This window comes from Mastigoproctus giganteus, chromosome 10 (assembly GCF_048544385.1).
Source record: "Mastigoproctus giganteus isolate SK-2022 chromosome 10, ASM4854438v1, whole genome shotgun sequence".
Taxonomy (NCBI): Eukaryota; Metazoa; Arthropoda; class Arachnida; order Uropygi; family Thelyphonidae; genus Mastigoproctus; species Mastigoproctus giganteus.
Genome location: NC_143584.1, coordinates 43,490 through 59,116, shown reverse-complemented (window position 1 = coordinate 59,116; position 15,627 = coordinate 43,490). Strand labels below are relative to the sequence as shown.

The following is a 15,627-nucleotide window of genomic DNA, read 5'->3' as shown; positions in this document are numbered from 1 at the left end:
CCACCTACGCCTATTACAACGTGGTGTAGATACGTTGACGATATTTTTACCGTAATACCACATGGTTCTGAAACTGCACTACTGGAATACCTCAACTCCCTGTCCAATTTCATCAAGTTTACCGTAGAATCAGAGGTGAACGGTTCGCTCCCGTTCCTGGACGTCCTAGTGCATCGCGTAGGCCTACATCTAGAGACCTCAGTATACCGCAAACCCATGTGTTGCGGTCAATTCACCAACTACAGGTCCTGCCACGCACCAAGCCATCTCAATAGCACTGCCCGCACCGTATTCTCCCGGGCTTGGAGCTATTCCAGCACCGACACAATTAGGCGTAACGAGATCTCCCGTGTGAGGGCGGACCTAACCAGATGCGGTTATCCATCCCATGTACTAAACAGATGCTTGTTACAGGTAGAAGAACTCACATCCAACCCAAGACCTCCGAAGCAAGTCGGCATATCGTCCACCTACATTCCTTATTATCCAGGAGTGTCAGGACGTATCTCGAAGGTCCTCAGAAGTTACAACATCAAATGTGTGCAATTACCCTGCAGGAACCTACATTCACTTGTCTCCGGCGTGAAGACCCCTGTCACACCTGTCTTACACAGCAATGTAGTGTACCGTATCACCTGTAGAGATTGTAACAGCTGCTACGTAGGTGAAACATCAAGACATCTCCAGGATGGCCTCACGGAACACGACAGAGCAATCCGGCTTGCCGAAACTGACCAGTCCGCGGTCAGTTTCGGTGGCCCAAACTGACCAGTCCACGGTCAGTTTGATGGTCCAAAAATTTTCTGCGGTCGCAGAACATTTTTGGGCCACCAACCACGATCTTGACCCCAAACGCGACTTTGAGATAGTGGACCACTCACGACACTTTGGCCACTGCCTATGCCTAGAATCACTGAACATAATAAACAATCCGAAGGCATTAAATCGCCAGAAAGGCATGCGTCTACATCCCATCCTGGAAACAACCGTTTTATTGCTGGATGAAAAGTGGCGTAAGCAGCACACGTCCGTGCAACAACAATGACGCATGATTAGTAACGAATGGGCCTGGAGTTCTGGGGTCCATAGTTTCAAATAGAGATAAATACAGTAATTACCCAGTTTAATAACAAATAAAGTACACAATAAAGTAAAATAAAATAAAATAAACCAGTAGCTTTCGGAACGCGTGTCCCTTTATCAACTGACAGTTGGTAAAATTTTTCAAATACATTACAAGCAAATTGTGGCACGTTAATCATGTGCCATTGCTGTTGCACGGGCGTGTGCTGCTTTACGCCAGTGATCATCCAGCAATAAAACGGTTGTCTCCAGGATGGGATGTAGGCGCATGCCTTTCTGGCGATTTAATGCCTTAGGATGGTTTATTATGTTCAATGATTCTAGCCATAGGCGGTGGCGAAAGTGTCGTGAGTGGTCCACTATCTCAAAGTCGCGTTTGGGGTGAAGATCGTGGTTGGTGGTCCAAAAATATTCTGCGACCGTGGACTGGTTAGTTTCGGCAAGCCGGATTGCTCTGTCGTGTTCCGTGAGGCGATCTTGGAGACGTCTTGAAGTCTCACCTACGTAGCAACTGTTACAGGTTCTACAGGTGATACGGTACACCACATTGCTGTGTACGACAGGTGTGACAGAGGTCTTCACGCTGGAGACAAGTGAACATAGGTTCCTGCAGGGTAATTGTACACATTTGATGTTGTAACTTCTAAGGACCCTCGAGATACGTCCTGACACTCCTGGATAATACGAAATGTAGGCGGACGATATGCCGACTTGCTTCGGAGGTCTTGGGTTGGATGTGAGTTCTTCTGCTTGTAACAAGCATCTGTTTAGTACATGGGATGGATAACCGCATCTGGTTAGGTCCGCCTTCAAACGGGAGATCTTGTTACGCCTAACTGTGTCAGTGTACATTCCGTATTATCGAGGAGTGTCAGGAAGTATCTCGAGGGTCCTTAGAAGTTACAACATCAAATGTGTACAATTACCCTGCAGGAACCTACGTCACACCTGTCTTATCGATATCTTATATAACACGATATCTTATATAACACGATATCTTATATAACACGAACCGAATTCGCTTATACACGATTCGCCTTTGTGTTTACAAGAAATGACAGTCGAACGCGAAATCACCCCAACTGAACGCAACACGATAGGAATGAAGAGAAGATTCTGAAAATGTATTTATGTGTTTGATATCAGTTAAGGGGAAACACATTTCACCATAATAACGTAAAAACCACACAATTCCAGCTATCGGTATAATCGCAAATGCAATTAGATCGAGTTTACTACCAGTTTATAACAGATTCCACTAGCAGAAACACAACTGGAAATTGTTTTTATTGTTTTATAGTAGTAACCACTAGAAATGTGCTTTAGTAAAATGTGAGGTGTTAATAGTGTATCTCTGCCTTTACGGTGTTGTTTATTCCGTTGATACAGGCATCAGCTTTGTTTATGTGTGTGTGTCGAGCGTGCCTACTCGTTTTGTAATTGTGCTTTATTCCCTAAAAATGAGCAAAATACTTAACAGGTGTGAAAAGGAAGTGTCCTCGTGAAGACACTGCAAATTCAGAGAGAAAAAGAAAAGCTATATCGATAAACAGAGGCGGACAGGGTCAAAAATTCTTACCCGGGAAAATTTGTAGTGGCCTCATACTAGCGTTTATGGCCAAAATCACATCGGCCTCCGGGGTTTCCCCGGTAAGTCTTATGGCCAGGCTGCCTCTGTCAATAGACAAAAAATATGAAATTGTGAAACGCTTTGAGCGAAATGAAAGACCATGCGATATTACACATGCTACAGACCTAAATGAGGCAACGCCGAGAATTAGAAAGAATTCAGAGAAAATAAAAACAACTTTGATAGCAGGAACAACTCAAAGTGTAATTAAAATCCATTAGATTAAGACACAAAGAATTGGAAGAGATGGAACGGCTGTCATCTGTTTGGATAGAAAATCAAACAAAAAACAAGTTTGCTTATGATAGAAGCAAAAGCATTAGCAAGAATAAAATTTTATTACGTAATACTCGGAATAAAATACGTAAGTATTCTTTTACGATTATTTATTATGTTTGGTAATGTTTTGGTTAAAAATGTGTGTTCAATCTTGGGTGGCCGGCACCTAACCCTATTTTTCCCATAGGGCCTGTTGTTTATATTGCATGATTTTACATTGCACGAGGGTTTCTAGGAATACAACTATCTTGCTATACGAGGACTGACTGTATATAAAAGGGAAACCGAGTAAGCTGAGTAGATCAGAGTCCAGTGTTCTTCTCAAGTGTTGTGTCCTGCTTAGTGGTCTTCTCAAGTGTTAAGTTCTTGCTTAGCTTCAAAGTTTTGTCAAGTAAAGTAAGTAAATCCATATGTAATTCTGGCCCTGAGTGCCAAGCGATAGTGTCCAAGCGATTTTCCAAAGCGATATATAGTGCTCTTCCAGTGATTTTGTTATTTTTTCTTCCCAGTGCTTTTCTCATACTCATTTCTGTTTAAGTGGTTCTGTACTTAACAGATCCTAAGTAAGAACCCAGAAAGGAAAATTACCTTTCTTTTCCTAGTATATTTATTAATTTTTTGCACTAACCAACTAACCTCTCCAACCGCTTGGCCACTAGGTGGCACTGCTCCTGCCTCCACGTGGCGGGGCTGGAAATCTGGGAGGAAAAGCGCTCACACCCAGGGCTAAAAGGAGCAACAATGGACTGTGATACATGTCCACCACTAGAGCCGACAGGCTCTCAACATACTGAGACTCGAAGAATGGAAGACGATCCCAATCTGGCAAAAAGAATGAAAAAAGACTGTAGCAAATCAGAACCACCAGCTTTTCTGATTGTACATTCTTTATCGACTCAGCCGCTAAGTAGACTCTCTCCCTTTGTCATCCAGAGATGTCTAGAGAATACAGCAGGTACACCGAAAATGGTGAAAAGGCTCCAATCAGGAGATCTCTTAATTGAGACCACTCAAGCAAGGCATTCAGAAATTTTATTAAAAATGACATCTATAAGCGGAATCCCAATCAAAGTCTCACCACATAACACCTTGAACTCCTCAAAAGAAGTAATAAGTGAGTGGGATTTGTTGAACGTAACTGAAGAGGAGATAGTCGTGGAATTAGCAAAACAGAAAGTAACTCAAGCAAGAAGAATTATGATAAAGAAGGATGACAAACTTGTTCCCACACGTAATATTATACTGACCTTTAGTACACCAAATTTGCTGACCTCAGTTAAAGCAGGCTACCTAAACTGCCGTATCTGCCCATACATTCCAAACCCTTTAAGATGTTTCAAGTGCCAAAAGTTTGGTCACTCCCAAACAACATATAGAGGCGAAAATACTTGTCCTAACTGCTGGTCAAAAAACCATACACAAACAGAGTGCACTGCAAAGGCTCCGGAATGTCCAAATTGCAAGAATGACCATCCAGCATACTCAAAATCATGCGAACTCTGGAAAATTGAAAAAAGAATACAAAAGTACAAGACTGAGAATAAGGTCACATATCAAGAAGCAAGAAAGCAAATAAAGTCAACTCTCCCAAAAAACACGTATGCTGCCATTACACTAAAATGCCATGCTGTTTCAACCCAAACTGATGTATCAATTCCGCCCAATACATCCATTGTAGAATGGGCACGATCTGTGCTGTCAACATCTCAACCTACCAGCAAACCCGTCGTAGTTGATGAAATAAGCAATACCCCTATCACAGTTCCACCTAAAATAAAATCATGTGATAAAATGTCAAATAAATCACGAAGGCAACAAGCCACTGAATCACAAAAGGCAAACTCAAATAAAATGGACTCTGAAAATATAGCTACACACAATGAAACAGTACTTGATCTTCATGCAGAAGACGATATGGAGACTGGATTTTCATCAGGTCAAACTGATGACGTAGAAGAGGGTACAGATTCCAGACGTCCCAATTTTCCTAGAAAAGATAAAATGAAATACGACCGTCAAAAGCAACCCACTCACAACAAACAGACAGATTCGCCTTCCCTCCTCAAACCCCTATAATGCAGAACATTGTTCAATGGAATTGTAGAGGTTTACGCAGCAATACCGATGACATCTATGATTTAATCTCCCGATATGGTCATATAGCCGTTTGCATACAAGAGACTAATCTAACTCCACAAGTCACTCCATCAATCAGAAATTTTACGTTTTACAGAAAAGATAGAAACTCCTCATTATCCGCACGTGGAGGTGTCGCGATTCTAGTTGACTGTAAAATACCATCTAGAAACATTCCGCTTCAAACCCACTTAGAAGCCATTGCTGTACGTGTATCAGTTGGGCAAATTCTAACTCTAGTATCTCTGTACCTTCCACCTAACAAGATGTGCACATTTAAAGAACTAGAAGACCTTATAAGACAGATACCACCACCTTTTTGTATCCTTGGTGATTTCAACGCGCATCATCCGTTGTGGGGATCAGACCACATGGACAGTAGAGGACACTTGATCGAGACGATACTAGACCAACTGAATCTAACATTACTGAACACTGGTGAAAATACTTATACTCACCTTCCCACTGGATCTATGTCAGCAATTGATTTAACACTCTGTTACCCCATATTATACACCAGTATAGAATGGACAGTATTATATGACCCACACAACAGTGATCACTTTCCAATCATATGCAGAATCCAAACGCTTCAAACATCATATCCTGATAATCGCTCAAAATGGAAATTCTCCAGAGCAGACAGGAAAAAGTTTTCAACCCGTCTTTCTTTTGATAGCCAATTGATCAAACTACAATCCATTGATGATGCCACAGAGCATATTACCAGACAAATATTGACCACTGCCTTCGAAGCAATACTTCAAGCCTCCACATATAAACACAAAAACCTTAAACACTGGTGGAATGAAGCTTGTACCAATGCCAAAAAGGAAAAAAATAAAGCTTGGAACCTGTTCCGGAAGTTCCCAACTACCAACAACCTAATTCAGTATAAAAGGCTAAAGTCAAAAGCTAGGCAAGTTAGAAGAAAAGCCAAAAAGGAATCATGGATACAGTTTGCCTCCACTATTACAAAGGATACTAGCAGTCGTCTCACATGGAAAAAGATTCGGCAATTAAATGGGAAATATCCACCTCTTCCTGCTCCCATATCAATAATTACAGTATACATAGACGAGACCGAATAAATAATTCTATAGCCCATGGAGGAGTAGCAATCCTTGTCAATTCTCACATACCAGTCCAAGCAGTCCACCTACAAACCGCTCTTGAGGCAGTAGCAATACGTATAGCAACAAGTCGTTTAATAACAATAGTATCAATATATTTACCCCCGAACCAGGAAATAAATTACAAAGACTTAGAAGAACTAATAGATCAACTACCCCCTCCCTACTGTATAATGGGGGATCTAAATGGACATCACCATTTATGGGGAAATACTGATTTTAATAAAAGAGGACATCAAATAGAAAAAGTAATAGATGCCAAAAATCTAATCCTCCTGAACAGTGGAAAACACACGTATTTCCACCTTCCAACAGGAACAAGCTCAGCGATAGACCTTACTTTATGCTCCCCAGCATTATATCCTATTTTAGAATGGACAGTTCATGATGAACCATTACACAGTGACCACTACCCCATTATTGTCACTTTAACAAAAGACACCATATGTCAATCCAGAAGAAAACCCAAATGGAAATTTCACAAAGCAGACTGGGAAAAATTCAAACATTTAGCAGTAATCGAACAACAGAGAGTCCGACAACTAACCATTGACCAAGCAGTGCAATATGTAACGAATCAAATTAGCCAAGCAGCAGAACAATCAACACCAAAAACGTCTATCCAACTTCCCCTATTCCCAAAACCTTGGTGGAATGAGGAATGTACCCAAGCAAAATGAGATAGAAACAGAGCATGGAATATTTTTCGCAAAAATCCTACCACAGACAATCTAATACAGTTTAACAAAATTAAAACAAGAGCAAGATATGTCAGACGAGCATGCAAGAAAGCCTCCTGGATACGTTTCGCCTCAACTATAAATAGAACTGCAAATACTAAAACAGTTTGGGATAAAATAAGAAAAATGAACAATAGATACCAAAATTTAGTACATCCAATTATCAATTGGCAAGGACAAGACATCGCTGATCCAAAAGAAATAGCAATGCTTTAGGTGAAACATTCGCCAAAATATCTGCCACCACATCCTATTCACCGGAATTCCAGAAATATAAAAATCATCAAGAAAAATACAACTTAAAATTCTCCACAAAATATATAGGACAATATAACCATCCACTAACCATAGCAGAACTCCATAAGGTACTGTCACAAACAAAACAAAGTGCAGAAGGTCCAGGTGGCATTAATTATATAATGATAAAGAAACTAAGAGAAAAATCTTTACAATCTATACTTCTTTTATACAACAGAATTTATATGGAACGAGTTTCCTAGCAAGTGGCATCATGCAATTGTCCTCGCTTTCCCAAAACCCAGCAAAGATCCTACTAATCTAAACAGCTACCGTCCAATTGCACTTACCAGCTGCCTAGGAAAGTTAATTTAAAAGATTATAAATTCAAGACTCGTGTTACCTAGAAAACCATAACCTTTTGTGCCCAGTGCAGTGTGGCTTCAGGAAACATAGATCAACCTTGGACCTATTGATTAAAATAGAAAACAACATACGAAATGCTTTCATTAGAAAACAACATTTAGTCATGATATGCTTCGATATCGAAAAGGCATACGATACAGCCTGGCGCTATGGCATTCTGCGAGACATATATAATTTAAGAGGACATCTCCCTTATAAAGCTAAGAGGACATCTCCCTGTTTTCATCCAGAACTTTCTACAGCATCGAACTTTCCAAGTACGAATACAAACTGCACACTGAAAAGACTTCCTACAAGAAGGAGTACCCCAGGGATTAGTCCTCAGTGCCACCTTGTTTGCAATAAAAATAAACTCTATAACCCAACATATACCATCCTCTATAAATACAGCTCTTTACGTAGATGATTTCAGTATTCCTTTCCAATCCCAAAACATGAGAATAGAACGCCAGTTACAAGGTGCAATAAACAAGCTCAGCAACTGGGCTCAGGAAAATGGGTTCACGATCTCAACACAAAAAACTGTAGGCGTACACTTCTGTAGGAAAAGAAACCTTCATTTAGATCCAGAATTAAAACTTAATGGACAGTTAATTCCAATCAAGCCAACCATAAAATTTCTTGGACTTTTTCTTGATAAAAAACTAACTTTTTTAGAACATATAAAACAACTAAGAACAAACTGCCTCAAGAAACTAAACCTTTTGAGAGTCTTGTCCGCAACGACCTGGGGTGCAGATAGAGTTACTCTGTTGCGATTATACAGAGCCCTCATAAGACCTCGACTAGACTATGGGGCCCCAGTGTATAACTCAGACAAACCGAGTGCCCTGAGGTGGCTTGATCCAGTGCACCACAGCGCTTTACGAACAGCTTTAGGAGCATATCGCACCTCACCTGTCCACAGCCTATATGCAGAGGCTCATGAACCACCACTACAACTCCAGAGACAAAACTTGCTGTTATACTACGCTGCAAAGATAAAATCAATACCTGACCACCCGACATGGACAATCCTACGCGAACCAAGTTTGGAAAACTTATATAGAGCACATCCAAATGCTAACAAACCAGCAGGCATATATTTAAGAGACCTAATCCAGCAACGTAATTTAGATCTCAGTCAGTTAGCAGTTTCTCCTAAAATTCCATATCCACCTTGGGGTACCATTCAAACGATATGCGATCTCCATATGCATAAATGGAACAAGGATTCCCTACCTACACAAAATTTCAAACAATTACATGCAGCCTACAGAGACCAACATTGTAATCCTACCTTGATATACACAGATGGCTCCAAAACAGAAACCAAAGTAGGAATAGCAGCCAAATTCCCCAACACCATAATTTCCAAACTACTTCCAACTGAGTGCAGCATTTATACGGCAGAACTGGAGGCTATACAACGAGCCATGAACCATATATGGCTAACCAACATCGCCGACAGTATAATATTTACAGATTCGTTCAATGCTCTGCAAGCCTTAAAGGATAACACCACAAATACCCATCCGACCGTATATAAAATACATAACACGCTATCAAAAATAGCAAAGCGAAAGCAAAACATAAGTTTCTGCTGGGTTCCCGGACATGTAGGAATAGATGGCAATGAACAGGCAGACCAAGCAGCAAAACAAACAGAAGGCCCAATCATCAATAGCATAAAAATACCATACCTGGACTATAAAATTACAATTCGAAATAGTGGCGAAAAACAGTGGCAACAAAAATGGCAGGAACAGACTGGTAACAAATTATTACAGATGAAACCGCTGTTACAACAATGGAAAACCAGTACAAGAACCAACAGACAAGAAGAAGTTATACTTAGCAGATTAAGAATAGGACACACCTATGTTACCCACTCCTATCTACTCCGAGCTGAATCCCCGCCTCAGGGCTCTGACTGTCACACAGTGCAAACGATCCAACATATTCTACTTGACTGCCCTAACTTTACACGACAGCATCAGATTACCTTTAAATCCTTAAAAGGAATGGACACATTTTCATTACGAACAATATTGTCAGATAAATCTAATATATCCGAAGTCTTCCAGTTTCTCAAACGGATTAACTACTATAATTTGATATAAAAATCATAACAAAAGACATCATTGAATAAGCCATAAATCATAAGTTTGGCGCATTATAGCCATAGAAGCTGATGCGCCAGTAAAATATCCAATCCAACCAACCAACCTTCTCCCATATTAATCAAAAATGGACAGGAAATTTCATCTTGTCAAGAAATAGCTAACGTCCTTGCAGAGAACTTTTACCAAACATCTGCCACGTCAGCATATAGCAACTCTTTTCTTAAAATCAAAACTTCAGCAGAAAGGTACAAAATAAAATTCCACACTTCCCATTATATTGGCTATAATCAACCATTTAACCTATTTGAACTGCAAACAGCATTAAAGATATCACCTAACAGTGCAGCTGGACCTGATGGTATATATTATGTAATGCTGAAACATATAAACAGTACAGCCTTGAATTTACTATTAATGTTCTATAATCGGATGTTTCTTGAAGGTACATATCCATATTCCTGGCATCATTCCATCATTTTGGCCTTTCCTAAACCAGGAAAAGATCACACATTTCCAGAAAATTACCGACCTATTTCTCTAACTAGCTGCCTAAGTAAAATCCTAGAAAGAATGATACACTGACGGCTTACCTGGGTTCTTGAAACTAAAGAACTGATGAACAACAATCAGTTTGGTTTCCGACAAAACAGATCCACTTTAGATCTAATGGTGAAAGCCGAGACTAACATCCGCAATGCTTACGTCAAAAATGAACATCTTGTAATGGTAAGTCTCGATATAGAAAAGGCTTTCGACACTACCTGGAGATACGGCATATTGAGAGAGCTTCATTCCATAGGATTGCGAGGGCACTTACCAGAATTCGTTAGAAATTTTCTTGAACACAGAACCTTTCAGGTCCGCTATCAATCTGTACTTTCTCGGTCCTACACTCAAGAAGAAGGTATCCCGCAAGGATCAGTACTGAGCTCTACCCTTTTTTCACTTAGACTGAACACCATAACACACAACATCCCAAATACTGTAGAACTATACATGTATGCTGATGATCTAACTATATCTTGCCGTTCCCAAAATATACATACCATTGAAAGACAGCTGCAACTCTCTATAAATAAGTTGGAGGCATGGGCAATGCAGAATGGATATCGTTTATCAGATCAAAAAACAATTGCAGTTCACTTTAGCAAAAAACGTAAGCTACACCCAGAACCGGAACTCAGATTAAAAAACCATTTGATCCCTCTCACCAGTAATTTCCGTTTCTTAGGCCTAATATTGGACACCAAACTGAACTTTGTTTCACATAACACATACCTCCGAACTGTCTGTCTAAAGAAACTTAATATACTTAGGTCCATTTCTGCTATGACATGGGGAGCTGATAGATACACTCTATTACATTTGTATCGTGCAATTATCAGATCTCGTTTAGACTACGGTGCTATTGTATATGATTCAGCTAGGAAAAGCGCATTAATCAGACTTAATACTATCCAACACAGTGCCCTTCGAACTGCTCTGGGCGCATTTAGAACATCCCCTGTTCAGAGTCTGTATGTAGAGGCACACGAACCTCCACTTCACCTTCGAAGGAAAATGTTGCTTCTAAATTATGCAGCTAAAATTCAGAGCCTTCCAGACCATCCCATTCGATCATTGCTTTCCAACCCTGAGTGGACAACGTTCTATAACAGTAAACCGAATGAAAATAGACCAACTGGCATGAGACTAATAGATTTGCTTCACACCTGGAATATTGATTTTGATAACATACTTAAAGAGAGCGATATTCCTGATCCACCCTGGTCTGTAAATCTCCCTCACTGTGATACGCACTTTCAGAAATGGAGAAAGAACTCCCTGGCAGATGAAAATATCAAACAACTACATAAAGAACATGCCCTCAACAATATACAAAGCTACCAAATATATATACAGATGGCTCAAAAACAGATTCTACAGTTGGTGCCGCAGCTGTCTTTCCATCTTTTACAGTCTCCATATCACTACCAGTTGAATGTAGCAGTTATACTGCTGAGTTATATGCAATTAAACTAGCCTTACAGAATATTAACACTATCCACAAGACTAGCAGTATAATATACACTGACTCATTGAGTGTAGTGTCTGCTTTGGGCAATCAGTTTTCAATGTCACAACCAATCGAAAAACAAATCATTTGCTACCTAAACTACCTACGAAGTAGGAATCATAAAGTGAAATTCTGCTGGATCCCAGGGCATTCTGGTATCTTAGGCAATGAGAGAGCAGATCAGGCAGCCAAAAATCCAAACAGTACAACACCAGCAAATTACAAAGTACCATATAGAGATTACTTGAGGCATATAAAAAAGTCTATATGTTTCAGTGGTCAGAAATATGGAAGGCACAAAGTAATAACAAGTTACTCCAAATCAAAAAAGAACCTGCGTTATGGATTTCCAGCTTTAGACAAAATAGACAGGAAGAAGTTGTTCTAGCAAGATTAAGGATTGGACATACTCATCTAACCCATATGTTTCTACTCATGGGGGAACAGCCCTAGATCACATTCAAAATCGCGACTACCAGAGGTATATGATTTATTGCGATTCATTGAGCGTGTTACAGGCTCTCGCTTCGGTGAGTTTTAACCCTCATCCGGTCCTGTCCAGGATCCGGCAGATTCTTTTTCTCTCATAGAATTGGAATATGATATTCGCTTTTGCTGGATCCCAAGCCACATTGGGATCCGGGGAAATGAATCGGCCGATGCCGCTGCCAAATCAGCCATTTCCCTGAATAATCATTGTCTGTCAGTCCCCTATACAGACTACAGGCAAATAATACGTTCTAAACTACTTTCCCAATGGCAAGATTCTTGGCACGGACAGGCGACAAATAAATTACATCGCATTAAGCCTGTAATTATGCAATGGCAGTCCAGTCTATGCAGGGTCCGAAGAGAGGAAGTTGTTCTTGCTCGGCTCCGCATAGGTCATAGTCATCTAACACATTCTTATTTGCTGAGGGCGGATGACCCACCTATGTGCGAGATGTGTAATGTTATTTTAACCGTCAGTCATTGTTTTGTAGAATGTCCTGTTTTTATTGAAGCACGACGCTTGTGTTGTACTGATTTTAATAATTTGACTGAGCCATTTACACTCAGTCAGATAATAGGTGACAGAGACAATATGTCTGACCTTTTTAACTTTTTACAATATATTAATGTTTATACAAAGATCTAAGTTTTATGCTTTTACGTTTATACCTTTTAACATAATAATTAATTGTTTGACGTGGTAGCCTTTGCTACCAAAATGTTTAATAACATTTTACACTTGACTTGGCGCATTATGGCCTTAGCTGCCAATGCGCCATTAAAAACCAAACCAAACCAAACCAATCCTACAATGGAATTGTTGTGGATTCCGGCGAAATACTGATGACATCAAGGCCCTCCTGCAAAAGCACGAGTCCGCTTGCTTTTGCTTGCAGGAGACTTATCTAAAGGCAAGTGATGATCCCACAATGCATAACATCACAATCTTTCGTAAGGATAGAATTGCGGATGGTCCTGCTCATGGAGGAGTGGCTATCCTTGTGGGTAATCAGACACCAGTTCAGACCTTGCTAATTACAACCAGCATTGAGGCTGTTGCAATTCGCCTTACAGTGGGATTTTTATTAACTGTGTGCTCTATTTATTTGCCACCTGGGACTGACATCTCCCAGGAAGACCTTGATGATCTTGTATCGCAGTTGCCTCCCCCTTTCTTACTTCTCGGAGATTTTAACGGACATAACACCCTGTGGGGTAGTGCTAACATCAATGGAAGGGGACGGGTCATAGAGCGTATGCTCAATGACAATGACCTTTCCTTTCTAAATACTGGAACAAACACCTTCTTCCACATGCCTACCGGTACCTATTCTGCCATTGATCTCTCTATTTGCTCCCCTTCTCTACTCCCTTCACTCACTTGGGAAGTGGAGGAGAATCCATACGGAAGTGATCACTTCCCTGTGATAACCTTGTTACACAGTGGGAGACCATGTCTTCCTTTTAGGTTACCATGGTGGAAGTTTGATCAGGCTGACTGGAATGCCTTCCAACATCAGGCAAATTTTGAACTCAGTACAGTCAGTCAGGAGCCTATCAATGACGCAGTAACGTACATCACAGAAATCATTGTCCAAGCAGCTGCGAATGCTGTTCCAAAAACATCTGCCCGGTTTCCACCATTTCCCAAACCTTGGTGGAATTCACAATGCACAGCAGCAAAAAGGCTCAAAACAAAGTGTGGGGGATATTCCGCCGATATCCTACCACCTCCAAACTTATAGCCTTCAAGCGTGCATGAGCCAAAGCACGCTACATTCGCCGTCAGAGTCAAAAGGAATCATGGATCCGTTTTACATCATCTATTAACCAGGCTACCAATTCTAAGGTAGTCTGGGATAAAATCCGGAAAATGAAGGGAAAATATACATCCCACACTTCTTCAATCCTAGATTATAATGGATGCGCTATTGCAGATCCAACTGCAATAGCCAATGCTCTTGGGGAAACATTCTCTAACATCTCCGCAACATCTTCGTTTTTCCCAGAGTTCCTGGTCCTAAAACATAAAATCGAAAAGCAGGCACTTAATTTCAAGTCCAAGGGCCTCTATCCCTACAACGGGGCATTGACTATAGAGGAACTGAAAAGAGCCCTCACTCTTTCCAAAGCAAGTGCTGTTGGACCACATGGCATCCATTATGAAATGATTAAACATCTTTCACCAAAATCTATGGATTATCTGCTCCTTCAGTATAACAGAATCTTTACAGAATCTTTATTCTGTTATACAGAATAAAGATTCCTAGAATATAAATCCTGGAGAGAATGGTTAATTCTCGTTTAATATGGTATCTAGAATCAAATGACCTTCTCTCCAACATCCAGTGCGGCTTCCGAAGGAACCGGTCCACTTTGGACCATCTTGTTAGATTGGAAACATCCATCCGGGATGCTTTCCTTAAACGCGAACACTTGGTGTCAGTGTTCTTTGACATGGAGAAAGCGTATGACACAACTTGGAGATTTGTCCTCTTAAAAGATCTGCATAGCCTTGGTCTTAGGGGACGACTCCCCATTTTTATTAAAAACTTTTTAGCCAATCGATCTTTCCAAGTTCGTGTGGGATCCTCACTCTCTCGTTCCTTTAGCCAAGAGGAGGGAGTACCACAGGGATCAGTTTTAAGTGTCACGTTTTTCGCCATCAAAGTAAATTCCATCACAGAACAACTTCCTCCAACTGTAAACAGTGCCCTCTATGTTGATGACTTTAGCATATTTTGTCAGTCATGCAACATGAGGGTTATTGAAAGACAACTGCAAAAATCCATTGATCGCCTTAATTCCTGGGCACTTGCTAATGGCTTCAGGTTCTCGCCGGAGAAGACCGTTTGCGTACACTTTTGTCGTAAGTGTAATCTTCATCCTGAACCTGAATTAAGGCTCGGACCAAATGCTATTCCAGTAGCGGCGGATACAAAATTTTTGGGACTCGTATTCGATAAAAAGTTGACCTTTCTGGATCACATTCGTCAACTCCGCACAAAGTGCACAAGAGGGCTAAATATTCTCCGCTCTCTCTCTCCTCTACATCTTCGGGAGCAGACCGATGTACCCTTCTTCGGCTTTACCCTGCCCTTGTGCGATCCAGACTAGATTACGGGTCCCTGGTATACAATTCGGCCAGAGACAGTGTACTTCGTTGGCTAGATCCTGTCCATCATCTGGCTCTCCGTACCGCTATTGGAGCATATCGAACATCTCCAGTCCAGAGCTTATACGTCGAAGCAAACGAACCACCGTTATCGCTTCGATGTAAGCAGTTGTCTCTAAACTACGCTTTAAAACT

At 40.7% G+C, this 15,627-nt stretch overlaps 1 protein-coding gene across 1 annotated transcript; it reads left to right on the top strand.

Annotated features, from left to right (window-relative positions):
- Positions 1 to 6,434: 6,434 nt before the first annotated feature.
- Positions 6,435 to 6,941, top strand: LOC150078606 (uncharacterized). The gene has a single exon (XM_090384031.1). It carries the CDS (start codon positions 6,435 to 6,437, stop codon positions 6,939 to 6,941), a length of 507 nt encoding a protein of 168 aa, XP_090240157.1.
- Positions 6,942 to 15,627: the final 8,686 nt, after the last annotated feature.